Genomic DNA, 27,608 nt, shown 5'->3' with positions numbered 1-27,608 from the left:
TTGAGTGGGTGTTAATACCACATTAGTTAAGTAAATTTACAAAATTTGTTAATCAATATACATATTAGGCTTTATAGTTGACCTTCTTTCAAAAGTCCAAAAGTTTTGGGTTCAACCAAATATGTGAAACACGTTTCTATGTAAGCTCTTCATTTGATTATTGTACCCTTTCATTTGATATTTGCGTCCGGTTCTTTTTGCTTGATTTCTATAAAGACGAGTTTATTTACAAATACAACAACACACTTCTTATTTTGATTTCTTCTTATTATTTTCTTATTTTAGGATTTGTTTTTGTTATTAACTATATCGCTTGACAGCGCGCGTTTATGTACACAACAGTTCCGCACTATGAGCTTCCAGGCGATAAAGCGTTTCCTTATCAATTTTGTCTTTTTCTTCTATCTGCCTTTATTGCACATTTTGCTGTCTACAAGAGACATTGTATGTAATATGTTGTCTTTACGGTAATTTTTCATTTCAGAGGAGATGTCACCTCCGTGAATGTCTGACTCATTATGGGAGTATATGTATAAGTAAGTATTTAGGGATGTGGAAGGTGTCTTGCTGCCTTATCAAATTTGACCCGGACTGATCCATTCCAATAATTACATGCTTTAGAACCAGCACAAGTTTTTGGCACAAAGCATTCAATGAAGCTCGTAAAGTCATAGGAAACTTGCTTCATGCAAGTCGTTCATCCACCTCTGTTAGAGGATCTCAGCAGCTCTTATGGATCGACCCAACACGCTTACAACAAGTGTAACTTTGGCCAGCCTTTCCATTATATCCGAATTTCGGTCGATGCTTAATACATTTTATGGAACTTAAAAAAAAAAATAGACTTAGAAGAGTATAACGGCAGAAATGGATCAATCGCGTGTGTCATATTTTTCGTTCTGGAAGATAAACAGCAATCTAAAGCATTGGCTTGTAGATCCTGCAAAGTATGCAGAAGATCATGATTCAGTTGTCTCTGGTTTCCGATTAAAAATCGAGCAAAAAAATATTCTGAAGATGCTGTCCCAGAACTCTCCGATTTCCGAATATAAATCGAACAGCGAATTATTAAGAAGATCCTGCTTCAAAAAGCTTTGGATTCCGAGTCTAAATCGAAAAGAAAAACATTCAGAAGATCCTGCTTCAAAATTCTCTGACTTTCGAATATAAATCGAAATAAAATCATTCAGAAAATCCGATTCATAATCGAACAGCGAAGTATTCTGAATATCCTGATTCAATAGTCCCTGGCTTCCGAATCTAAATCGAATAGCAAAATATTCAGAAGATCCTGCATCAGGAGCCTGAGCATCAGAAGAGTCTATTTTTCTGTTTTAGATGAGTATGGCTTCCTATTCTAAATCGAACCTCGAAGTATTCAGAAGATCCTGATTCAATAGTCTCTGGGTTCCGAATCTAAATCGAACAGCGAAGTATTCAGAAGATCCTGATAGACTCTGACCAGATACACTCTGACCAATATACCGATTTTCTTGTACGGCGATGATAGAAATTCTCTTGAAAGTGATGGAACAAAACCTGATTACACACGAAACATAACGACATTCAAAAACTTTGTCCAACCAAATTAGGCATTTAATTCATTTATTCATCAGTTTGGAGCAGAAGTGAGACACTTTTACAGCAGCTTTATCAAATCTTATTGCCATTTAGACTCCATCGAAAGCAATATTGCAAAACTTTTGCACTAAAGTATAGCTTGTAAAATGTCTCGAGTGGATTCTAAGTAGTAGTTGGCCGAAACTAGCAATCTATCAATTATTTTGCTAACTTTTTTCATTTTTGTAGCCACACAAAATTTAGCTCAATAAGAATTTGCAGTTCTTGACCTGCTGGCATAGTATATACTTATGTATTTACTTACATACATACATACAGTTCAATGTACCGTAACATTAAATGGTGATATATGTATGTATGTAACTGCGAGCGCATAAATTGCATAAGGCTAAATTAATAATTACGGCACATACCTAATTACATATATGGATATGGAATGTAACTACTTGAGGTGATGTATGAGGAAAGCTCGATAAATCAGTTGCTTTTGAAATCAAAGTCGGGCAAAAATTGCGATGGCAGGCGAGTGGGTTGGAAGTGAGACCATAATAATAATACCCAACGATTACCCTCCTCCTGCTGAACCGACGCGAGGGGCGCAATCCGCGAACGAGAGGAATTAGCCGAGTTGTGTGTGGGCTTCAATCTTGGCTAAGATGAGCTCGAAAATATGAAAACGTTCTTTCGACAATGTTGAGGACACACCCAGATCTACAGAAGATTAACTCATTATCGCCGGAGACCTAAATTCGAAAGCCGTAGAGTGGGGTATGCCAAACACGGACTCAAGACAAAAGCGTATTCCAGAAATGCGCTGCGCAGCTGGGTTTATAGTTCTCATTACGTGAAATGCAACCACATTTAGAAGACCGGGATGCGAGGAAACCTCAACAGAGCTTTTATAAAATTCTTATTACTGTTCGGAGGCGGTTTTTTATATACTTTAGTCTTCTTGCTTTTGTGGTAGTGGTAGAAATTTTTTCGTAAATAATTTGAGAATGCTGTCGAGCTGTCAGTTCTTGTTCGGAGCTGAATCCAGGTTCTTTCCGCTTATATATGTAGATCCGATTTTTCCTATTGGAACTTAGCAAGTCTCAGGAAATAACTTCAAATTTAGTTTGACTCGGCATTGTTTATGTAGTTCATGGTCAGCTCGAAAATAGCCACCAATCTTGAGAGACCCAACGAGCTTCTTAGTTCATATATCCAAATTTTTTCAGTATCTAGGATTCGTTGGAGATTTTTACGGTGACCTGAAGATAAGAACGGTCTTAAACTTTTAAATAATAGCCCATAATGTTCATGCACAATTTTTTGATTATTTTTACGGAAGATATGACGATTGAAGAGTGCATCCGCAGAAACTCTTTTGCTCTGAAATCTTCGAAGTTACCGCTTTTAAACCCATTACTACGGATTTTCGAAATTCTATGGAATCAAACTAAATTTCGTTCCACAATATTGCCTTCCCTTCGAGAGAAGATTGCGAAAGGTTTGAGGAGGACCGGGATGCAAGGATAAGTATCTATACGAATGGGTTTAAACTAGATAATCGCGTTGGAGTTGGTGTCTTTTCAGCAAAATTAGATCCCAGAGTAGCCTGCCGACTACCAGACCACTGCAGGTTTCTCTGAGCGGAGACTATTGTAATTAAAGAAAGCCTATTTGTTCTGACAAAGAGTTTGCTCACAAGAAGAAATACGGTTAGCGAAAGGCTTTTAAATCAATTAAGTATCTTAGGGTCTCAACATAGATAGATACTGGCATGATCTCTTGTTGGGTCTAACATCTTATGTTACGCTAAACCTGCAGTGGGTTCCGGTACATAGTGATATCCGTGGTTACTGGAAATAGATGTGCTAGCCAAGAAAGACTACCTCAGAAACATCATCAAGAAACCCTCTCCCAATAACTGCGACTCTTTTTCTTTATAAGACATGGCCCTACAATTAGAAGAGGGAAGTTATATGTCTCTGGTTACTTGTAGATACTTAATCGACAAACTTGTTATACATATACAAAGCTGAGTTTCAGTGGAGACAATCTCTAAATTCCTCAACAAGCAGGCAAAGCATGCCGACTATTAAAATTCAAAAGGGATGACATAAGAACTCTACTAGCACTGCTTACAGTACACTTTCCATGGGCAGACATGCCAGACTGGGAACACCATACAATGACTATTGTTAAAGCTGTTAGAAGGTACAAGAAAAAGAGATTCCAGAATATCAGCTATGCGAATGCAAGGCTTTATACAGAAAAAGAGTCGCAGTTATGGGCAGAGAGTTTCTTGATGATGTCTCTGAGGTTGCACAAATAAAACTTTTTGTAATGATGAACCTAATCAGGAGTACAGGGTACTTCAGAGAGGACGTAATGAAGTGAGTGGTTTTAGTACTGGTGGTTTCATAATGGGTCGCTTAAAAGCCTATATGCCTCGTCAAGCATCCACCTGACCTACCGACCTCTTTTCAATCTCTGTCAAACACTAACCTTCCAGTATAACAACATGGTTCTAATTGCCAGTTACAGTGTTGCATTTTAAGTTACTGAATGGAAAATGTAAACTTTCAACAACTTATCCCACTGACCTCGTATTCAAGTAGCGTATAGTAGTGCATAAAAAAAGTAAAAATAACTTTCGTGCTATCGCTGTTATTATGTTTTCTGTCTCTCGATCTTGCATTGTAGTCAAGCGACGTTGCTCGCGCATTACTGCAAAATTTTTGTTTATTGTGCAAATACGATATTCAATGAGAGATTATACTGGCTGAGGTCGGCGCTAAGCTCGCTGATAATGTGTATTTGTAGAGACAACTTTTATATGGCTAATTTGTCGGTTTGTTTTTTCGAGAAAAGTAATTGAAATGAAAGTTTAATTAGCATTTAATTTATAGGTATGTGTATAAAGGTTATTTCCTTAAATAGGTCGCATATAAGGTATTAGAGAAGTTGTAAATAGCGGCCTTGCAAATGTTAGATGTAATCTGGGGGATTACTTTTGCTTTTTCAAAATGTAATCTTACAATGATTATGAGTGTAATTTATAGAGAGGTAGATAAAATAGTGTTATAAATGACACATAGATGGCGCCGTAGGTGCATAATATGAAGATTTCGTAAAACTGGGAATCAATAACGTCAATACCGAGAACTTATCCCTCAGCTTGTTGAGTCGGATTAAGTCTTTTCGATGGAAAGCTTCTGCGGAAGATTTTTGTTCCTTTGCATATCCGACGACATTGACATAGTTCAGCAAATTGAGAGGCAGCGGCTACGTCATGTCGTTCGAAGGGATGAAAACACTCCAGCTTGGAGAGTATTCAACGGAGTACCCGCCGGGAGAAGAGAGAAAGAGGAAGACGCCTCCGTTTGAAAGACCAAGTGGAGGAGGACCTGGGTTCGCTTGGCATCTTCAATTGGCGCCATATAGCAAAAGGAAGAACGACTGTTGCACGGTTGTAAGCGTTGTTTACGCCAATAAAGAAGAAGAAAATTCCTGAGTTTTTGAGATGTCAATCTAACATTTTGAACAGGACCTGTTTTCCTTAAGAGTTGTTCCTTCCTTCAATTGCATCCGTGAAAACTTGGACCACTGCGTCACTGAGGTTACTTCTGGTATCTCTTTCTTGGCTAACGTATGGGGGAAAGTCGTTGGAGTAGAGGTGCAGTGAGCTCTTTCACGGATGGGTCGAAGGTAGGTGGGAAAGTTGGAGGCGGAGTATTCTGAAGGAGCTTTCCCTCAAGCTTAGACTTAGGCTACCAGACTACTGCAGTGTTTTAGGCAGCAGTAGACCCACAGTTCCGAAATGCAGCTTCTTTTAGGGAGGTGAGCATTCACTAGAACAAAAGAGCGGCTATATTAGCGTTGAGCTCACAAACTATGCACTGAAAGTTAGTCCAGGAGTGTTTGTCTTGGTCATAGCGGAATCGCTGGAAATTGCACAAGTGATGAGCTAGCAAGAAAGAGCACCAATACCCTGCTCAGATTGGACTGGGATCTACGTTATCATCGTGAGTTTTAGCAATGGACCTATGGACCTCGAGTGCGCTTAGCAGGCGCTGGTCAATGACCAAATTTTGAGTGACGGCGATACCTTTCTGGCGTAGAGTAGAATGTAGGTGATCTACTGAACTGCCTACCCTTATCAAAGTTCACCTTGCCGTAAAATACAATCTTGTTTGGATCAGACAAATAATTTTTGGTCTATGTTTGCTCCAGCGCGATCTAACCTAACCTTTGCGCAAGGATCTAATATTGTAGTGGCTGTTAAATAATATATACATAAATAGTTACCACCCTAGTGCTCACATTAAGACTATCTTTGGTTGTATAAAATATTTTATAAAAATATATACATATGTAGGTATATCTCATTGTGTTATGAAACTGAAGAAAAAACACTCTTCACAATGAGTTGCGGTAAAATAGTAACATCTAATCAGTTGGGTATGTAACATAGGTGTATTTATAAATATATAGTACATATGTATAAAGTAAAGATTTATGTACAAGCGTGTTGTGAACTCGTTACAGCCAGAAATTGTTTGACTTTTTTCGCTAGCGTTCGTGTAAAGTAACTAAATTCGGGTTTCAGCCGGTTGCTTGTGTAGCTCTCCGCTCTCAGCAGCTGTTACTACTACTGCTGCTGTTGGAAAGCGTAATGACTGATGATGAAGATGCACATTTACTTCCGTGAAAGTTAAGTTAAGCTTTTCAAATATTATTATTTGTATATCGTGCATTTAAATGCTTAAGGCAAAATAATTCTGCTAATTGCACGTTCATATATCTTCAAAATACAAGAAAGTGTTGACTTAATTATTTGACTTGACTTAATATATTTGTACTTATGCATTTGTGGATAATATGTAGCGCACATTATAATGAAGAAATATATCATATTTTTATTATATTTATATTTATATTATATTTCTTCATTAATATCTTTGTTTTAATGCTGAGTCAGTTGAAAGGAAGTCGTGTTAAACAGGGCGTATGAGTGATTTTTTTGCCAGGATATTTTAGTATGTAGGCTGACCAGATATAAGGTCAAAAAACTAAATTAAAACAAGATAAAACGTTACTAAGATTGCACCGTAGCTATAATACCCCTCACTGGTGCATTTTTTATAGCATAAAAGGTATAAAAAGATCTTTATCTTGATTTGTATCGGTCAGTTTGTATGGCAGCTATATGCTATAGTGCACCGATTTGAATAATATGTTCGGAGATAGTAACGTTGTTTCGGAAAATAATCCATGTTGAATTTTGTGAAAATATTTCGACAATAAAAGAAGTTTTCCTTATAAGCACTTCATTTTGATTGACCAGTTTGTATGGCAGCTATATGCTATAGTCGTACGATCAAAAAATTTTTTTCGGAGATTATAGAGTTGCCTTTAAAAATAATCCGTGTCAAATTTCGTGAAAATATCTATACAAATAAAAAAGTTTTGCATACAAGAACTTGATTTTGATCGGTCAGTTTGTATGGTAGCTATACCCTATAGCGGTCCGATCTGAACAGTTTATTCTGAAATTGTCGCATTGGCTTAGACTATAATTTATGCCAAATTTCATGAAGATATGTTGACAAGCAAGAAAGTTTTCCATACTAGGGCTTAACGGGCGGTACATATGATAGCTATGTTTACTGCAGTAGTCCGATATTGGTGGTTCTAACAAATGAGCAGCTTCTTGGGGCGAAAATAACTTGAAAATTTTCAAATCGTGCTGAGGGATCAAAGTACGTATTTATAGACAAACAGACGGGCATGGCTAAATCGGCTCAGCTTATCACGCTGATCATGACACTTTATAGGGTCTCCGACGTTTTCTTCTGGATGTTACAAATTTCGTGACCAACTACAGCTGATTATCGTCTTTACTTCTTTTGGATACAGACTTATAGGTGTATACTATCAAATGTTTCAAGCAGAAAATGACAGTGCCTTTAATTGGTCAAAAAACCTTATATTGAGTTCTAGGTAGAGATCTCAAAATAACGATGCTTTCCAGAAAACTTGGTAATGCTACAAACTTATGAATCGTTAGTTTTCGAAAAACCCGATTTTCGCAATTCGAAAAACATATCAATATGGCAGGAAAGGAAGAGAAAAGATGCGACCATATGAAGCGGTATCACTGAGTACTAAAATTAGGAATTGCGGTAACATAACCTAAGAGGCATGTACATTTTTGCTTCCAAATTTATTTTCAGCATTCGATAGAGCTTCAAAAGCATCGTTAGCTTTCGAAAATCCTGGATAGATATGAATCAAGCACATTTTTAGAATTCGAAAAACTGAGTTAGGCCAACGTGATTACTTTTTGGATAAAATACATAGTTTCGCTAGCATTATCAAAATTTCGAAATTCGAAAAACTTCTGGAATTCAATTCGACAGGAAAGGGAAAGACGTTTTGGGTCTTCACATAGCATCACTAAATGCAAAAATTGCAAATTTCTCTAAAAAGTGGTCAGAGAGGCAAGTTAACCCTGTTTTCGAACTTATTTCGAACATATTGTTTTATATTTAGTGCGATACAGATATAATTTTTATGATTCGAAAAACAGAGTTAAACCCCGCGAATAACTTGTGGGTTAAATAAGAAGTTTTCGACCGAATAAGCAAATTTCGAAAGTCGAAAAACATCTGGTATTGAATGTGGCTGGGGAAGGAAAGGTAGTTTAAAACTACTAAGTGTAAAAACTACAAATTTCGCTAAAAAGTACTTAGGTAAGGAAGTCAACTCTGTTTTCGAACTTATTCGAACATATTGTTTTATATTTAGAGCAAGATGGGTGTAAATCAAATATATTTTTATGATTCTAAGAACTGAGTTAGGTCCTCTCGCATATCTTTTGGGTCAAATAAGAAGTTTTCGAACGAATAATCAAATTTCGAAACTCAAAAAACATACTAATGTCGAACTCAATATCGCAATAAAGAGAAATGTAATTTAAATTTTCATAAGGCATCACTAAGTACCAAATTTCGATAAAAAATATTTATACAGGCAAGTCAATCCTGTTTTCGAAATTATTCGAACATGTAAAATACCAAATATTTCGAATGCTGGAACATACAAGTAAACCGATTAGCAAATAGCGCAAAAGCAATAGAGCAACAAAACAACAAACAAAATATACGTAAATAACTACAACTCACAGCAACAAGTAGTGCCGCACGAAGACGAAATTAAAACTCGAAAGTCGAAATAAAAACTATTATACAATAATCAGGAAAAACTTACCACAAACATGGCGCGGCGCTTATAATGCGCACAACCGAAGCGCAAATCCAAATCGAAACTGACGGGGGACAGCGGCAACGGCGACGAGGTGGTTGTCGTGCCGGCAACAACAACAACATTGTCATCATCCGAAATACTTTTGTTGGCGCAAATGACTTGATTATCATTATCTTTCGCTTTTACTGATTTCGTGCTTGCCTGCTGGTATTGTTGTTGCTGTAGTTGTTGTTGCTGCAGCTGTCGCTGTTGTGGTGGGTCTTGTTGCTGCGAGGCATGCGCGGCAGTCTGCGAACGCGTTACAACATCCATTGTGGCAAGTTGCGGTGATGCGCTTATTGCTGTTGTTGTACTTGTTTTTGTTGTCATTGTTGTTTTTGCTATTGTAGTTATTGCCTCAATTGAAGCATTAGCGCGCTGTGTCGCATTCGTGATTATTGCCGGCGATGGTGCAAAGTTTACTTTTGGCGCTGCCACTACAGACTGCGTCGCTGGCTGCATTTTGCATGTGGCAGCGCCGCGTACATGACCTCCACCGCTACCAACAACATCACCACCACCACCATCACTATCACTTTTCTTGCCACTCAACAGCTCCGACTTTGGCAATGTTTTGCTCACGCTTTTGCTATAGCTCTCGCTTGCTCTGCTATTGTTGTTATTGTTGTAGGCAATCATCATGTTGCCGCCGCTTTGGCTCATCGCGGCTGCAACGTCAGCAATCTTAAATGAAGCTGGTGTGGAGAATGATTTGCGTAGCGTAAGCTTTGTCGACTTGGCTTTCGCTCTTTCAATTGTCGGTGTCGGCGCTGTTGTTGTTGTAGTTGTCGTTGTGTTTACTTTCGTTGTTGTGCTTATTTTCTCGCTGACCAGCGCGTTCGTTTCCGTTTGCACAGCTTTTGCTATTGTTAGCGTTATCAGTTGCTGTTGTTGTTGTTGTTGTGACTGTGGCTTATTGTTGTTGTTGTTGTCGTAACTTTTCATTATTCTTCTGTTGTTGTGCGCTAGCGTGTGCGTGTTTTTGCTGTTTTTGTTCTTGTCAATTGCTTGATCACAGTCCTTATTGCTGTTGTTGTTGTTGTTGCAATTTATGGTTTGTTGTTGTTGTTTTTGCCTATTATTATTATTACCCGCATTGCTGTGTTTATTATTACTATTACTATTGTTGTTGTCGCCACTGACGTTTGTACTCAAGCTGTTTTGTTGCTGCTGCTCCTGCTGATTGTTGTCTCTACAATAGTGCTTGTTGTTATTGTTGTTGGTATTGTGTACTTGTTGTTCGGCGTAAAGTGATGATTTTAAATTGATTTGATTGAGGTCCCTTGTTATGGACAACATGTGTTCAGTTTGTTGTTGTTGTTCCATTTGTTCTTGTTGTTGTTGTTGGCGTTCAGACGTTGTTGTTGTCGTTATTGTCGACAATTGATTGCGAGCATTAATCAACATCGATGAGTCTAATTTGGCACCAGTTGTTCCTGTCGATTTCGTTGTTGATTTGTTGATGTTGTTGTCCACGATGTTGTTGTAGTTGTGGCTGTTTTTATTGTTGCTGCTTACGTTCTTATGCGCTTTCGTATTGTTATTGTTGCTCTTGCTATTATTGATGCTGATGATTTTAATTGCCGTTGTTGGCATCAATTTAGTCCTCGCCTCCTCACCATTGCCCGCCACCGTCGCGCACGACTCCTTGGCCTCTACCAAACGCATTGTTGTCAACGTGCTATATGCAACGCTGGAACATTCTCGGCTTGTCGCCGTCTCAGTCGATGCTGGTGAACGCTGTTGTTGTTGTTGTTGTTGGCCTGCGACTATTCCGTTGCTGGCTGTTTGTTGTAGTGGTAGATTGTTGTTGCAATATGTTAGTGTTGTTGTTTTCGTTGTTGCTGTTACTGCAGGTATGCGTTTATAGTTGTTGCTGTTGCTGCTGGATTTTGTACTGCCAAAGTTCGGCTCTATGTGGTTGTTGCAATTTGCGAAATTATTTGCTGAATTTAGGCGTGTTGTTGCATTCATGTTGTTTTAGCACTTATTGTTGTTGTTTTTATTGTTAATTTTCACTACAATTCTTTGGTTAAATTTTGTACATATTTACGTATTTAATGCTTACATATACATACATATATATGTACATATGTATGTTTGGCAGTATGCTTCTTCTTGTTCTCCACTATCTTAGCATAACATTACTATGCACCTAACACACAAATCAGGGTCACAATGCTTATGCTAGAGAAAAAACACATAAATGGAAAAAAACATAAATATGAAAAAAAATCGCCAAAAAATTGCAGAAAAGGCAATGAAACGAGAGAGCACGTTGGCTATACAACCATGTTCGAAAAAATAGCAGTGACTTGGGAAAATTAAAAAAATGAAATTTTATTCTCAGCAGAGTATATTAAGTTTGCCTCGAAGTTCGTAACACCCAGCAGGTGACACTATAGAATATGTACATATGTAGGTATATAAATGATCAAAATAGTGAGCTTAGTCGATTTAGCTACATACATATGTCCGTCTGTCTGTAAATAAGCCCTTCAGTCCCTCAATGTTTGAGATTTCGAACTGGAACATTAAACAAGCCCGTTCCTTTCCAAGAAGCTGTTCATTTGTCGGAACTGCCGATATCGTGAATTGAGTGATTTCCGAAGAAATTGTTCACATCGGTTCACTATAACATATACCTTCATACAAACTGAACGATCGGAACTAAGTGCTTTTATGAAAAACTTTTTAATTTCATACGATATTTTCAAGAAATTTGTCAGGTGTAGGTGGCAAAATCGCTGAGACAACAGTCCTAACGGTCGAGTGATTTATGAGTACATTCGGGACGCTGGGTTTGTTGAGGGTAACCGAGACTTCAGACATTGTCAGAGTTTTCTGCATGAGCCTCTGAATGCATATTTGCATCAGCGTGAATTGTTTAAGCGGCGAAGGCCTTTAACTGATAATTGGGATTAGCTTCTTGAGTAAATGGTAAATGCGTGTAATGTGCATATGAGATCCAACCCCTACTCAGCAGTTCTGAACAGTATGGCAGCTCAACTGGTAAAAGTTTCGGCTACAAAGTCTGACCGGAGACTTAATTATGGTATCACGGGGAACAGGAGCCCTAGGAGTTCGCTCCAACTTGCTCATGCGGACTGGCCCCTCGGGGAGTATCGTGGGGGTTGTGGTTAAAACCCGAATGCGGGAAGAACTGATGCTTTGTTAGTTCAATGTGGAGTTGCATTGCAACCTGGTGACGAACCCAAAGTACGGCAGCGGTTTTAGATGAATCTCGAACCCTACCAAGGTGGTTAGTGTGTCCATTCTACACTGCCAATTGGTACAGAAAATGTCAGGCATTTCAGATCGCTGATCAACGCATTGATTTGATTCGCTGTGCTTTTGAGCGCCGTGGGATGAGGCTGTCGTCAGCAGTATCCACGTTGAACACATCGCACGTTGTATTAAGTCTACAATGAGCAAAACGTTGATTATAGCTCAACTTTTCGGTAGGGACTCAAGAAAATTGCCCTTACTTCAACCCCATATGCTATTTCGACAAGGAAATTTTGTTTTGTAAGACTCCCAAGATTACTATAAAACGTTTTATTTGATCCAAGATATGTTTCACGTTTCATTTCAACGTCTGAGAGGGCTTAGAATACTATGGTACTGTTCTCTGATAGGATTAATAAAACATGGAGCCAAATTGTAGGTTGTTATACTCGTAATGAAGCTGACTATGCTGCTAAACGCTGAATGACAAATGTTGTTGAAATGGGTTCAATAACAAGACGACGACCCCAAGCATACCAGAAAGTCGAAAAATAATTAATTTGCTACAAATGAAGTTGGGGTTGATAGCAGTCTGAGTCAGTCAACTCAGCTTAATTCAATTGCGAATCATTGGGCAGAGACCATGGAAGATGTAAGCAAAGAGAATCCGTTTCTGAGCTTAATACAATGAGAGAATCCGTCAAAGCTGGTTGGTTCAGTCATCTGTTCTTAAATCCAATTGAGAACCTTCGGGCAGAGAGGTCAATGAAACTGTAGGAAAAGTGAATTTGCCAAAGCTGACCGATTCACTCATTTCCGCTTAATCTAATTCAGAAGCTGTGGGAAGAGATCAAAGAATCTGTAAAGAAGGAGAATCCGTCCAAGCAGCCCGACTGAGTCACCTCTGCTTAATCTGATTGAGAATCTGTGAGTAGAGGTCAAGGAAACTGTGGGAAAAGAGTATCCGTCAAAGGCAAAGATACAAAGTCTTCATTGTACCGATATGTGGAAACAAAGTATATGAGGTTACAGGTAAAAAAATATCATTTCGCAGTTTTCAATGAAAAAAATTGAAGATCAGAAAATGATTGAATGAAAAAAGTACTGAAACACTATTTTGACCATTTCGAAATTATATTATATATTTTTTTCTTCGATTGAATTCCTGGTCATGCTACTGCTATTATTTCGAACATAGTTGTATATGCATATACATATGTACATATGTGTATACATGCGTAAGTATATACTTATGTTTGAGTATATAATAAATTTTGCATGCAAAAAGTTCACTCTGGCACTAACACATTGAAATTTTTCGCTTTAGCTAAATTGCCTTGCGTTTTCAAATCTTTATTTGTTGTTATTGTTATTTTATTTTTGATTTTTTATTTTGTATGCGCGCCACATTGGCTGCTCTGAGCACCTTTTTCAGCTGCTTGCTGCACGAAATTTTTTATTTAAGTATGTTGTTGTTGTTTTTGTCAATTTTGGCACTCACTAGGCGTTTGTTGCTGATTTTGTAAGTACATAATAATATTTTTTTTATTTGTTGTCAACTATGCATTTATTCATGTATAGAAATATATTTTATATATAATATACATATATATAATACATACAAGTACATGTACCTATATGTTGTTGTTGTTCTCGCGCGTTTGCACTGTTAAGCATCACAAAGCAATATTAATCGCTCTATTCATTTTATTGACAAATTTAGTGTAACAAAATTTTACAGTTAAATAAAGTAGTAGTAATAGTAAAAATATTGCTCATAAACTTCTCGAATTCGTTAACCGAAAAAACATGCCGCGAAGCTTCGCACACGAGCACTTGCTGTCGTGTTTTAGGGGGCGTATAACAGCATGAGAGTTTTATGATGTTTTAACAGGCATTGAAAACGTGCGATACACATCTCAAGTTTGTGCATGTGTATATGTGTGCGTGCAACTGGGTTTGCTTTCTAAAAATTTAAAATTTATGCGATAAAACCATCACACATACAAAGAGAAAAATGCGAGTAATAGCGATGTTAGACGCGGTTCACTGCTGCTATAACGGAACTTCGAGTTCAAAGCTTGAGAGCTTCGGGATTTCGAGTTAATAATAATTAATTAAGAACGAAAATTACTCCGCCTTAAAGCTGTCAGCTCAATATCGGGTTGGAAATCTCATATCATTTCTGGTCAGCAATCAACAACCATGTAATATTCGGATAACGGAGTGTTTTTCTCTAAGTAAACAATAGCTTAACGACCAATTTTCAAGATATGAGATTTTAAGGTAATGAGACCTGATGTTTAACGAAATATGGAACTACGTCACAGGGACTTTTTCTATCTCGGAACTAACATAAATATCACCAACAAACCAAGCCTTGAGGCGAGAGCAGAATAACTCTTGCCAATATATGATACTTTGGGCCTTTAGAACCGGCCGCGCGTGGGATGAGTACCGAAGAAAATGGAAAAACGAACTGGATGAGCACGACGCCGATATGAATATAGTAAGAGGTAATGATTTGACTGACGAAATTGCGCGCTCTGGAGCTTCAACTAAAATATATAATGGTGCAGAAAAGAGTTGGAAGGGAGAAATATTGGCAACTATCCCTAGGCATGGGCCAGGCGAAGTTGCTAATGGGTCCCGAGGAACAAATACCGGCTAGTTGTCGCATTCTACACTGACCATTGTAAGCTGAAGAAGCACTTATTCAACATTTGGAGTAGCCTCATATGCAAATTGCCGGTTCTGCGACAGTCAGATAGGCACAGTAGTCTGCAGATGCAACCAGTGAGGAGAGGCAGTCCGAAGACGTATCAAATCGCCTCACTGGCAGCCACCAGTATATTGGAATTTATCAATGTGTTGGGACTATGTGAGTCGCTGTGACTGAGGAGTGGCAATAAAAGACCTTAGGTGGCAGAGCAAGCCTCATTTCCCATATCTATAGTTAAGCGCATAAAAAACAACGAATGCGCTGGTTATGCCAAGTCGTACCCACGGAAGACATTACACAAGGAAAAACTCCAAAAGGTAGAGTTATTTGGCGAAGTTTTGTGCTCTCAGTCCAAACCGACACTCGGTTGTAGTGCCAAAGAATAAGGAGAAGACCTGATGCTTAAGCAGAAATTGAAGTCACCACTTAAGCATACTTGTCATTGGTTCGAATGGTTTCACCATTATATGAATATATGTACATATATTATCTTCAAGAATTCTTTGACCCCACAAAAAAATTAGTTGTAGATCGCAAGAAAGGAAGATAATATCTTCAGGAATCAGCTATATTATCTACAAATGTGGTTGCTATCACAGAAGAGATAGAGGCACAAAATCGAATTTAGTAACTGGTAAATAGGAATATAGATTACTTGACAATACTGAGTTTTTCTACAACCCAATGTGATAAAAAGAGTACAGAGATTTCTCCATCAAAAATAAAAGTCCTGAAACTCAATTTGCGTCCTAAACTATCTCTTGCTTGGGCTTCCTTAGTGTAAGATAAGACGAATTAATTGGTAGGCGTGGGAGCTTTTCTTATGAAATAGAAAGACTTCCACTATTGGCCCTCAGTATGACAAGTGGAAGGTCACTTAAATAATAGCAATGTATGCATGAAAGTCAAGGAAAAAACGATTGAAACAAAAAGCTTGTCTAAAGCTTACATAAGTATTGCAAAACATAATAAACAGGGTGGTCAATAAAGTGGCTTTGATTTCAAACGTTTTCACACATTACTTGCTAACTACTAGAGTTGTTGAGGTCTAGCTTTACTCTGCATTATGTTCGAACAACCGTGGGAAATATTATTTCCAAGCGATTGTGCTCTGAAGATCACTTTTTCTGACGTGTGGATAAATGTATTCTCGACAGCTCTACCAACAAGTCACACTTCCTTAATTGGGTATCGAAGAAGGCCGCAATGAGCTCACTAGTAAGTATAGTTGAGTTTGGAGTTAAGATCCATGATACCTATATCTCACTTACATTCGAAAATGTTGTCAAAAACCTCATTTTTATTAACAGATAGATTCACCTTTGATTTTTTGAGACCGGAAGTTAAGGTAGGCCCATCGAAAAACCTTTGATTTCAGCAAACTAGCGCGAAATGAAAATAACAAATGCGATAATGAAACTTTTGCATAACAAATAAGGCAAACGTGTTCCAAGACACCTGGTCGATTTCAGCTGGCCGCTTTGATTGGCATTCTTTGGATTGACATTCTTCGAGCTAACATTAAAGCCAACTGCAATTAGCACATTTATTAACACATTCAGGCTTTTAGGGGATATATCAAGCAAGTCATTCGTCAGATAAAGTGATAAACCGGCATTAATGACCCGCCAAGTTGTAGTTACAGAGTGCCTGAGCTAAACTGAATATGTGAAAATTTGTTGTATTAAGGAAGGAATGTTTGTAGATTGCTCTTAGGCTTATTGTGGAACTCTGGTTTTGGTTTTTCTCCTTTCTTCAGTTCGAGGAGCAGGGCGTTTCATTTTGGTTTTCGTATTGCACCTTCCATATTTTCTTGGTCATGACCTGTTGTCGAATGTTTTCAAGGATATCGGCTAAACTGCAGCCGTGTGTGGGCTCCTGATTCAGTATTTGCAGCATCGTGACTTTGTTTACCCGTTTTTGCTGCTGAAGCTTATCGTCTTCTTGCCTGTCTAGTGTTGCCTAGAGTTTGCTTGGTGCTTTTGTCTCGTTTTGGCTGCTGTTTCTTTTCCCTTTTACGACATGGTACACGGTATTTCCGACTCTTCGCCGCCTAGCTCCTGTTCTGCTGGGCTTGGTGCAGTCCGTTTTGAAAGAGCTGTCACTGGCGTGGAGACATCAGCAAGGTTTCCTGGTTCATGCTTTCGGAACCTTTAGCTATCTAGTAATCTATGAAAGTTCTCGCCAGATTTCTGGGTTTTTTAACTTATGCTGTGCTCTTGGTCGGAGGCTGCTTATTTGTTATTCACAGTTAATCTAAGTTTTGCAGGTCGTACAGAGTGCACCATATATGACCCCGGAAGAACTTGGAAATTGAAATTTTTTTGTTTAACGGCTTTCGTTGTAGCGTTCTGCGTCGCTCTGTTGCCTCCTTCTCATGGGTAGGTGTTCCCTCGAAGGAGCCCTTTGGGTTTGTGGATGCTTATTTCGAAGCGAAAACTATTCACCTGGTCTTCGGAATTTTTTAGGATGTTTCAGGTCTTTTAAGCCGAACTCTTCTCTCCTTTGAGGTTGAGGATGCTTATTTCGGGGTTGTGAATATTTATTCGAGGCGGCATCTTTTCACTTCGTCACTGGAGAAGGTATATAAATTAATGAATGTTCAGTTGGACGAGCTGAGTCGATTTAGCCATGTCCGTAGTTGTCCGTCTGTCTGTATACATGCGATTTAATTCCTCAAGTTTTGAGATATCGATCTGTAATTTTGCATATCATCATTTCTCTCCAAAAAAATGCAAATTTTTGGAAACTACCGAAATCGGTCTACTATAGTATATAGCTGTCATCCAAACTGATCCGTCAAATCCAGTTCTTGATTGGAAAGCTTTTTTATTCAAAAGGATATCTTCATGTTATTTGACATGGATTATTTTCCAAGACAAAGTTACTATCTCCGTTTATATCGTTTAGATCGGACCACTATAAAATATAGCTGCCATACAAACTGACCGATCACTATGAAGATAAAGGACTTTGTATACATTTTTATGCTGTCAGAAATGTGCCTGTGGAGGATATTATAGTCCCGATTAATATTCTTGCTGTGTTTTATTGGTATGAAAAGCTCAAATAGTAAACCACTTTTGAACCACCCTGTAGTTAAATACATTCATGCACGCGTTATATAAAATGAATTGCGTTTGACTTTCAAATTGCGAAACAAAAGTAATGAAAATATTGCTTATTTGAGACCTTGATACACATGACAGTAGTAAATCATTTAATGAAAAGTTTTTTATTGAAAAACAAATGCCACTGTAATTGTTTCTCAAAGCGAAATTGTAGCTACAAAAAAAAATCATTACGAAATATCGCACGTTAACGGGCCTCACGCTTTCCATTCAAATTGGGTCAATCCTTCTGTTTCACTGGCTTTCTGTTGCTAGGGCGTTAAAGCACGAAATGTTTGTCACATTATTTTGTTTAAAAATGGCAAACTATTTTCACACGCACACACACACACATACACAGCATTTTGATTTCGACGTTTGCTCGTTTACAAAAGCAGTGAACGAATTTCATACGCAATGATTTCACTAGCGCTTGAAATCAAATACGCACAAACGACTTAGAGACTACAACGGCGTAAGGTTGCACAGTTCAACAAACACACACATTACGGTATAAACACGCACATGCGCAGCTTTGCACGCACTTTTACAACGTTTACACAACGCGTTGAAGGCGAATGCCACGCCATAAAAAGCTGATACCCCCCAAATAAACCAAAAAAAATAAAAAAAAACAATAAACTATTAAAAATTATACGAAAATTTGCCTATAAAACGCTTTACACATATATACACACATACACATGTATACATATGTATGTATATGTAGACTTATATTCGCGCGGCGCTCATTTAAGCTCCAGATCGATCAATAGACTGCCAAGTGGGGTAAAGCGCCAACAAACAGTACAAACAGTAGTGATCGTCGTGCGCACAAACAAATTAACAAGACATTTTTGTTAATTAAGCTACGGCCAGTGCCGATGACGATGATGATGACGACGACAACGACAACGACGTTAAACGAGAGTCAACAGACGTGCGCACAGTCGCTGTAAAAGGCACCGCCTGCCACAATTTGTCTATTATTGGTACGTCGCACAGCTTGTTGAGTTAACGATAGGAAAATTTTAAATTATAATTTGAGAAATTTTTGTAACAAAATATTTTAATTTGCATATATTTTTTGGCTGCGCGGTAGAGTTGTAAAAAAATTGCTTAATTAATTTTTTCTTTTTTGTTGGTTTTTTTTTTTGATAGAGTTAAAATAATTTTTTTAATTTAGATTTTTTTTTATAAAATTTTTAAATATTTTTTTTTTTGTATTATATAAAATGTTATATATTTTTTGGCTGCGCGGAAGTGTTAAAAATAATTTTTTTAAATTTATTTTTTTTTTTTAAATTTTTAACTGTTTTTTTTTTTGTAATGTATAATATGTACTTTTTTATAAAAATTTGTTTTGTAATATTTGACTGCGCGAAAGAGTTGTAAATATATTTTTGGTAAAATTTTTTTTAAATTAATTTCTTTATAAACTTCAGCTTCAGACATCCTGACTATTGCAGTGTTTTCCAAGCCGAGGTTGCAGTCGTTAAGGTAGTAGGAGATTTACTGTTCCGGAGTGCAACCTTCTTCACTTAGATAGCAGAGCGGCGACACAAGCTTTGAACTCATTAACAGTGCGTTCAGGGTTGGTCAAGGAGTGCCTAACTTCGTTTTCAATAGAATCTTTCTAGTTATCTTTAGCCTCTTTCTGATAAGACTGGTGTGGCAATTAAAAAGCTGTTGAGATAACAAGAAAAAGTACTCTGGCATCGCTATCAGTAAATGGGAGCGGGTCGGTGCTCCTCTATCCCCATTCTGTTCTACTACTAGAAAATCCTTTTGGCTCAAGACTGATCACAAGATATCTAGTGATCTCTTTGTCCTCAATAAGGCTAGCCTCTCCCTAGTTGTGAGTCTTTTAACAGGCTATTGTCCTAGTGGCGTCCACTCTGTAAGACTGGGAATCTTACCAGACGCCATATGCAGAAGCAGTGTGAAAGAAGACGTGGTAGAAAGAAGTCAACACTTCCTCCTTGACTGTCCCTGGTTTGGGAAGTCAAGACTTAAACACTTAGGAGCGCATACCTTCAGACATCTCACCGAATTGGGGGGAATGGTAATTAGACACCTGTGCAAATTTGTATTGGCCCCTAAGCATTTTGCTAATTTATATTTTCGAACATAGGGTTCTTCTTTTATATGGCCTCACAAAGCATTACATATAGTGGTCCACGTGTGATCTTTCTGGATCAGCCATTTAACATAACCTAACTTGTACTTTGTCGCTCAAAATTACTAAAATTGGCTCAGACCTTGCTCGATAATGTGATTTAACGAGAAGAATTTTTTTTTTTATTTTATTTTTTATTTCAAATTTATTTTTTTATTTAAAATTTATTTTTTGTTGTTTTATTATTGTTATTTTCTGAAATATATAAAAATTTAAAAAAAAATTAAAAACAAGAATTAAAAATTTAATTAAATTAAAATTCAAATTTTTAATAACTTAAAAATTCGTATAAATAAATCTAAAACCCTTTTTTGCTAATTTAATTTAATTTTGCTAAGTTTTTTTTTTACTTTTTCATATTTATGATATTTTAATTCCTGTTAAATTGTTGTAATTTTATTTTATTTTTTTAGTTTAGTTTGTTTCTATATCTTTTATTTTACTTATTTTTGTTTAACTTCTTTAAAAAAAAATATTAAAATATAGTTAAAAAAAATTAATTGATATTAATACTATAAAATAATATTATCATTTTATATTTTAAAATTTTTTTAAGTAGTTAATTGTTAATAGAATTTTTGAAGTAGTTAAATGTTAATATAAAATGATAATATTATGATTTAATTTTTTATTCATTTATTTCTTTTATATATTTTTTTAATTAATTGTTATTATTTTTTTAAAACTTTTTTTAAATTATTTGTTTTTTTTTTTGTTTTTAATTATATATTTTTTTATTATATTTTAGCAATTTGCTTTATTAATATTTATGTTTTTGTATTTTACTTGAACTAATTTTTTTAATATACATATGTATGTATATTGAGTTTTGTTATTTTTAGTACGTTCTTTTGATTTTACTACAAATTCTTATTTTTCACTAAATTATTTTTAAATATATGTTTTTCCATTTTTTAATTTTAAATAATTTTTTGTTTGTATGTTTTTAGTTTTTTACTTTATTTTATTGTTATTTTTGACTTATATTATATTATTTAATTTTTTTTATATTTAATTATTACATTTTTTAATATTTAGTTTTTACACATTTTTCACTAATTCATTTTTAATCCGTTTTTTTTTGTAATATTTATTGCTATTGAGTGTTAGTTTATATAATTTTAAATATTTTTTTTGTACTTTTGTATTTCTTTTTCTTGATTTTATTGTTTTTTTTATATATAAGGTAGGTTTTTATTTATATAGTGTGGGCCATCTACCGTTTTAAATTTGAATTATCTATATTTCGACATTGGAAACGTCAAATACCATTCGAAAAGTGACAGATATTCAGTAAAAAGTCTAAAATTTACGAAATGGGTCGCTATTCACTATTCTACAGTTCGCAGATTGGGCAGAAGATCGTTTGACCGAGGATGGTCAATTTTACCGAAAAATCATCTTTTCGGACGAGGCTCATTTCCACCTCGATGGTTACGTTAACAAGCAGAATTGTCGCATTTGGGGCACAGAAAACCCGCACGTAATCGTCGAGAAGCCAATGCACCCAGCACGAATCACTGTATGGTGCGGATTTTGGTCTGGTGGAATCATCGGCCCATTTTTCTTCGAAAATGAAGAAGGAACCGTAACCATCAATGGTGAGCGATATCGCGCAATGTTAACCGAATTTTTCTTCAAGCAAATTGAAGAGGAAGACTTGGACAACATTTGGTTCCAGCAGGACGGCGCTACGTGCCATACAGCAAACGCTACACTCAATCTTTTACGCTCTATCTACGAAATTTAAAATTTTATATGGCCCACCCTATATATTTAATTATTTCATTTTTTTAATATCTATTTTCTACTTATTTTTCACTAATTAATTTTTAGTTCTTTTTTTATATTTTTTGCCAATGAGTGTTATTTAATATAATTTTAAATATTTTTTTGTACCTTTTTAATTTTTTTACTTCATTTTATTGTTATTTTATATAATATATACTTAATTTGTCTATATATGTATATATATATATATATTATTCTCTATTTATTGCATTATGTTATTTAATTTTTTTATATATTAAATTTATTTTAATTACTTTCGTTTCCGATATCTATTTTTTATATTTTTTTATCTAAATGTTTTTGTATATTTACTTTGTTACTTTCTGTAATGTTTTTTATTTATTTTTTTAACTAATTCGCATACCTCATTTCTCACTAATTCATTTTTAATTCGTTTTTTTTTTTTAATTTTCGTATTTGTTTTTTCCTCGAATTTAATTTTTATGTTTCCCCTGGTGTGATGTTGATTTTTTTTTAATTGTTTCCTTTAATTTTATTTACTTATTTATATTTTTATTTGTTTCTTTAGTATTTTATTTACTTTATTATCAATTTTATTTCCCTTTTTATGAACTTTATTTACTTATAAATATTTTTTATTTTGTCTAGCAGCAGTTCTTTCCATTCCACTCATTATCAATTTGATTAAAACTTGTTTTCCGCATTTGTGGTTTTTGTTGCTGTTGTGCTTTGTTGTTATGTACTTTGGCGTTGAGAGGATTTCGTTGGTACTCGACTTTTCAGATTTTGTTTTTGTTTCATAATTAATTGTTGTATTACGGCACAGGCAGCACTTTTTCACTGCCTAATCGATTATAAATATGTGCTTATGGATTATATACACATATAAGTATTATATATATGTATATAAAGTATATATATATATTCATATGTGCACAAGCGCGCATTGAAACACTTCTGCGTCAACGCTGCTCAATTACAACAATTTAGGCGAATTAATTTCACTGCATACCAATTAAGCAAGCGATTGAAGACACACTGTTCGAACGCCGAATATTTGAATTTTGACATTTATTAACAAGAAAACAAGCGACATTAAAAAAAACACAAAAACAAAAACACAAAAATTAAAATAAATTTGTTAAGTGAAATTTGTGTCCGTTAAATGCGCGCCGCGTACACAGCGTTACAGCACATACAACCACTTAACCGACACGTCGCACCAGACTACACCAAACAACACATTCAACTGATATCGCTGACCACGCGCCGCACACCGCGCGCCCGCACGCCTACCTTCGAACACACAGTGTACGCTTCAGCACCAGGCTCAGACTCAGTCTCAGACCGTAGCTCCAGCCTCAGCTTCTACTTGATTGCCTTAAATTGCTTGGCGAGCAGTACGGTTACTCGTATAACGGGGTAAATGTGCGCGCGCGTTACGTCTCCGTGCCAGCTGCTTGGAGCTTTTGCCACTCACTGATTTCACATTGGCATTTGCATGCGCGCGTACGCTTCACCAGCCAGCGCGCGATCGCTACACCAGCGTTGAGCGCGCGCGTCAGCATCGGCGGCAGCACAGCGCAGCGCGCGTCGCGCAAACAACAGCGCGGCGCCTGTTTGATAGCGCCCGCGTATAGTCTCCGTTATAAACAACGTAAGCTAGCAATCAAGTCAAGACGACAAGTCTTCAATAAAAGTAATAGCGCTCCTTAAAACGCTCAGAAGCGCACTCTCCGAACGCTTGACGCCGTTTGACGTGATCGATGAGCTCGCGCGTTGTTGTTGTTTTTGATTTCATATGTATGTATAGCGCTAAGCTTGGCTCTAAAAGAGCGCTGCGTACAGCTGGTGGTAGGTATGCAGCTCAAATTTGGGTGAAGCGTCGCAACAACGACAACAACAACGCGAGCTAAAAAATCAAAAATTCAAGAAACTTGCTTGGCGCTGAGTGTTGGCGCGCTCACTCGTGCCAAGCGCCGCAATCTCGCGAAAATATTTACGAGTAACGCCGCAGCTAAGCTTGTGTTCAATCAAAGAGGCAACAACAACAACAATGTCAAAAGCCAAAATATAAGTTGAACGCCGAAAAAAGCAACTAATTAATATTGCCATTGGCTTGCGATTTAGCTTACAAACACACTATCACAATATATATGTATTTATAAAACAATGCTACACATACACACATACATACTCACACATACAAACTCTCGTAAATTTGTATTCAGTTTTGAGTTTGGCTTTGGATTTGTTACAAATCTCGTTAATTTACCTTGCCACCTTGTTGTTGTTTTTGTTGTCGACTTTGCTGTTTTAATATTTGTTGTTGTTGTTGTTTCTATTACTGTTTTATTTGCTTGAATTTATGTTATTTTATGCGTAGCGGGTAAAAGTTGTTGCCAAACTGGCTTGGTTGTTAACTTGTCTCGGCTTACAACACGCAAAAACGCGTACATACATACATACACATACATATACATATATAGTTAAATACATATACATACATACAAACCAACAAACACTTGCAAACAAGTTTTCAATTCGGTGATTTTTTTAATGTTATTGTATTTCTATTATAAATTGCCATTCGAATCTTCTAAATAAGCTGGACATAAATACAAATCCACATCGATACAAACATACACACATACATACATATGTATGTACATACACTCATAATTACATACAAATATGTGTACTTCCCCACACATGCACACAAACAAACTTGCAATATTAGTACCCCCATTTCATGCCGTTAACGCTGGTATTCGTAGCCTTTCCGGATCTAGATTTACCATCTGATCAAATTTGACCCGGACTTATCCGAACTTTTCTCGTTTCTTTAAATAAATATTTTTTATCGTCTTTAAAATAAATCTCAGACCCAAAGCAATCAGATTTTGATTCACCATCTGATCAAATTTGACCCGGACTGACCCGGACTAACCCGAACTTTTCTCGTTTCTTTAAATAAATATTTTTTTATCGTCTTTAAAATAAGTCTCAGAGCCAAAACAATCAGATTTAGATTCACCATATGATCAAAATTGACCCGGACTAACCCTTACCTTTATCCTTTCTTAAATTAAATCTTTATTATCGTCCTTAAAATAGGTCCCAAGCGCAAAATAAGCAGATCTATCTGATCTTAAAATAAATTTTTATTACCGTCTTTAAAATTGGACCCAGACCCATGATAATGCTTAATCGAATTTTTAGCATTACTGTCTCGGCATATGTGGCGTCTTCTGCGAATTTTGTTTTTTATGGTTTTGGCTTATTTTTGACCAGCAATTTCGATGTCATAGTCATAAACGCACGTCTCGACACCAGTATCGGTGCAATCGATTAGCTGGTAAAGCCTGAGGCTACAATCCAAGGATTGTAAGGTGGTTGTACACCATGATCGTGCGACCGATAATCACGTGTCGGGTGGTGGCTTGGGTATCAAAAGCTTTGCAGACTTCGGTAGGGCTCCAACTATCGAAGCTGCAACGACTGGCATGCATCTTCACGTCGGGTGCCATGCTTACATGCCCGACGGCAGTACTTGAAGTCATGCTTGAGCTCACACCACTTCACCTAGAAATCGGTCAGGTAGCCAAACACGCACTGCTTCAAATGACAGCAGAAGGGTTTGGCAGAGGTAAGATAATCTCATCCTAGCGAATAAAAGACTTAAGTCGTGTAATATCATTGGCCATTGGGACTGGTAATGCTGTAAACTTCACCAAGAAGTTCAAGGTTACCCTTAGCAGTAAAGCTGGATGGAATGATATCACTCTCCAGCTACTGCTTAGGGATAGAAAAATGAAGTGATGTGTCGACGTCGGAGGGAATTGTTGCAGGAGTCGCAAGACCACGCAACAAACTCTCGATGTTTGTGGGAACAGTCTAACGAAACGTAACCAAGTGCATCTTATGCGGGCGCCTGGTCAAAAAGGTATAATCGGAAATGCGCTGACTGATGAGCTCGCCCGCCCCGCAGCATCCACTAACATGGTAGGACCTGAACCTTTTTCTTTCGCAAGGAGGAAAAAGTAGGTACACTGGCCACTGTAAGCTCAAGAAGAACCTATAAAGCATGGTTCTAGCTTCTTGTGCAAATTTTCGGTTCTCCGATAGGGTGCCATAACTCCAGGACACTTGTTAATTGACTGTATTAGAGTTTGCATTTGCAATTAAAAAATATTCTAATTTTTTAAGTTCCTCAATAAATCACAATTTAGAGTAAATTAATAAAAATAATTAAAAGTAACGAAACTGTTAACACTGTTAACTATTGCACAACCAAAGTGGCCACTTTTTCAGAATTCTTATTCAAACAAATAATAACAATAATAAGTGCGATTACGGTAGCAATTGCGCTTAATTAAAATTCTAAGCAGGCGCAAACCAGTAATCACTGCTACGTTTGAAAACTTATCGCCTAGGGAAAGTATAAACAGCAATTTTTTGTTTGTATTTGTGGTACCAACTTTACATTAATTATTTCCTTATCAGCATTTGAACATACTAACATGCCAAAGTGCCCACTGTATTTATTAACAAAGCATTCATTAAGTTTTGGTTTGTGACTTCGCTAAACCTTTTGGATAAGAGCTTCCAATGTACAGCAAATATAAGACGTGACAAAAACCGTTAGCAGAACAGGGTGTTTTATATGAAAATTAATTAACTAATTTGAAAATATATCACAGACAGTAGAATATTAATATTCAAAGTCTGTACTCAAAATAAATTAAAACAAGGGATTATATTAACTTGTAAATCCGAAAAAAATATTTTTTTGTAAATTTTTTTGGAGAGGTATTTGATATTGAGGATAGACATACACCATCTTTTCGTCAATTTCAAACCTGCTTTTGACAGCACGAAAAGGAGTTGCCTCTATGCCGCTATGTCTGAACTTGGTATCCCCGTAAAGCTAATAAGCCTGTATAAGCTGACGTTGAGCAATACCAAAAGCTGCGGCAGGATGGGGAACGACCTCTCCGAGCCGTTCGGTATTAAACGAGGTTACAGACAAGACCATTCCTTTTCGTGCGACTTATTCAATCTTGTTCTGGATAAAATACATAATTCGATCTACAGAGCTGGTTAGAGAATGTACAATATTCTATAAGAGTGTACAGTCGATGATATTAATATCATTATCATATCAGCAAATGGGTCTGGTAGTGAACGAGGGTAAAACGAAATATCTCCTGTCATCAAACAAACTGTCGTCGCGCTGGCGACTTGCCTCCCTCGTCATTGTTGACAGTCGTAGTCGTGGATAATTTCGTTTATCTTGGAACCAGCACTAAAACTAACAACAACGTCAAACTCGAAATCTAACAGCAAATGTAGAATACCTTTTGCCCACAGGTGCTACTTCGGACCGAGTAAGCATTAGAAGTAACGTCCTCTCTCGCCGAACAAAAACCAAATTCTACAAGCCACTCATCCTACATGCCCTGCTATGTACTCGTATATGGTGCAAAGGCATGGACGAAGACAACTTCTGATGAGTCGGCGTTTCGTGTTGTCGAGAGAAAGGTTTTGCGGAAAATTCATGGTCCTTTGCGATGGAACGATAAGCTGTACATACGAGATATACGACATTGACATAGTTCAGCGGCTATGCTGGCTAGGCCAGATCTACAGATCGTCACAAATAACTTCAGAAACAGTTTTAAACCTTACAATCTTTAAGCTTCCACGCTCGCTTTGTATTAATTGCCACCAAGCCTTC

At 36.8% G+C, this 27,608-nt stretch overlaps 1 protein-coding gene across 6 annotated transcripts in view; it reads right to left on the bottom strand.

Moving 5' to 3' along the window:
• The window catches only part of LOC105233949 (putative uncharacterized protein DDB_G0286901), a 41,584-nt gene extending 18,137 nt beyond the window's left edge, over positions 1 to 23,447 (bottom strand). For 2 of the 6 annotated variants that reach the window (XR_007421181.1, XM_049445845.1), the window contains exons 1-2: positions 22,881 to 23,441; positions 8,842 to 11,064 (exon numbers count right to left, since the gene is read on the bottom strand). Coding sequence is in view for 5 of the 6 variants with exons in the window: in XM_049445845.1 (XP_049301802.1) it covers positions 8,842 to 10,851 (2,010 nt within the window). In the remaining variant the exon portion in view is untranslated. Of the gene's footprint in view, positions 1 to 8,841; positions 11,065 to 13,410; positions 13,668 to 22,880 lie in introns of those variants that run through there. The other 4 variants (XM_049446090.1, XM_049445945.1, XM_049445901.1 and 1 more) reach the window with 4 other exon arrangements.
• Positions 23,448 to 27,608: the final 4,161 nt, after the last annotated feature.

The sequence above is a fragment of the Bactrocera dorsalis genome, chromosome 1, assembly GCF_023373825.1.
Source record: "Bactrocera dorsalis isolate Fly_Bdor chromosome 1, ASM2337382v1, whole genome shotgun sequence".
In the NCBI taxonomy this organism is placed as follows: domain Eukaryota; kingdom Metazoa; phylum Arthropoda; class Insecta; order Diptera; family Tephritidae; genus Bactrocera; species Bactrocera dorsalis.
Note: the sequence above shows the minus strand (reverse complement) of the source record. Positions and strands in the feature narration are given on the sequence as shown.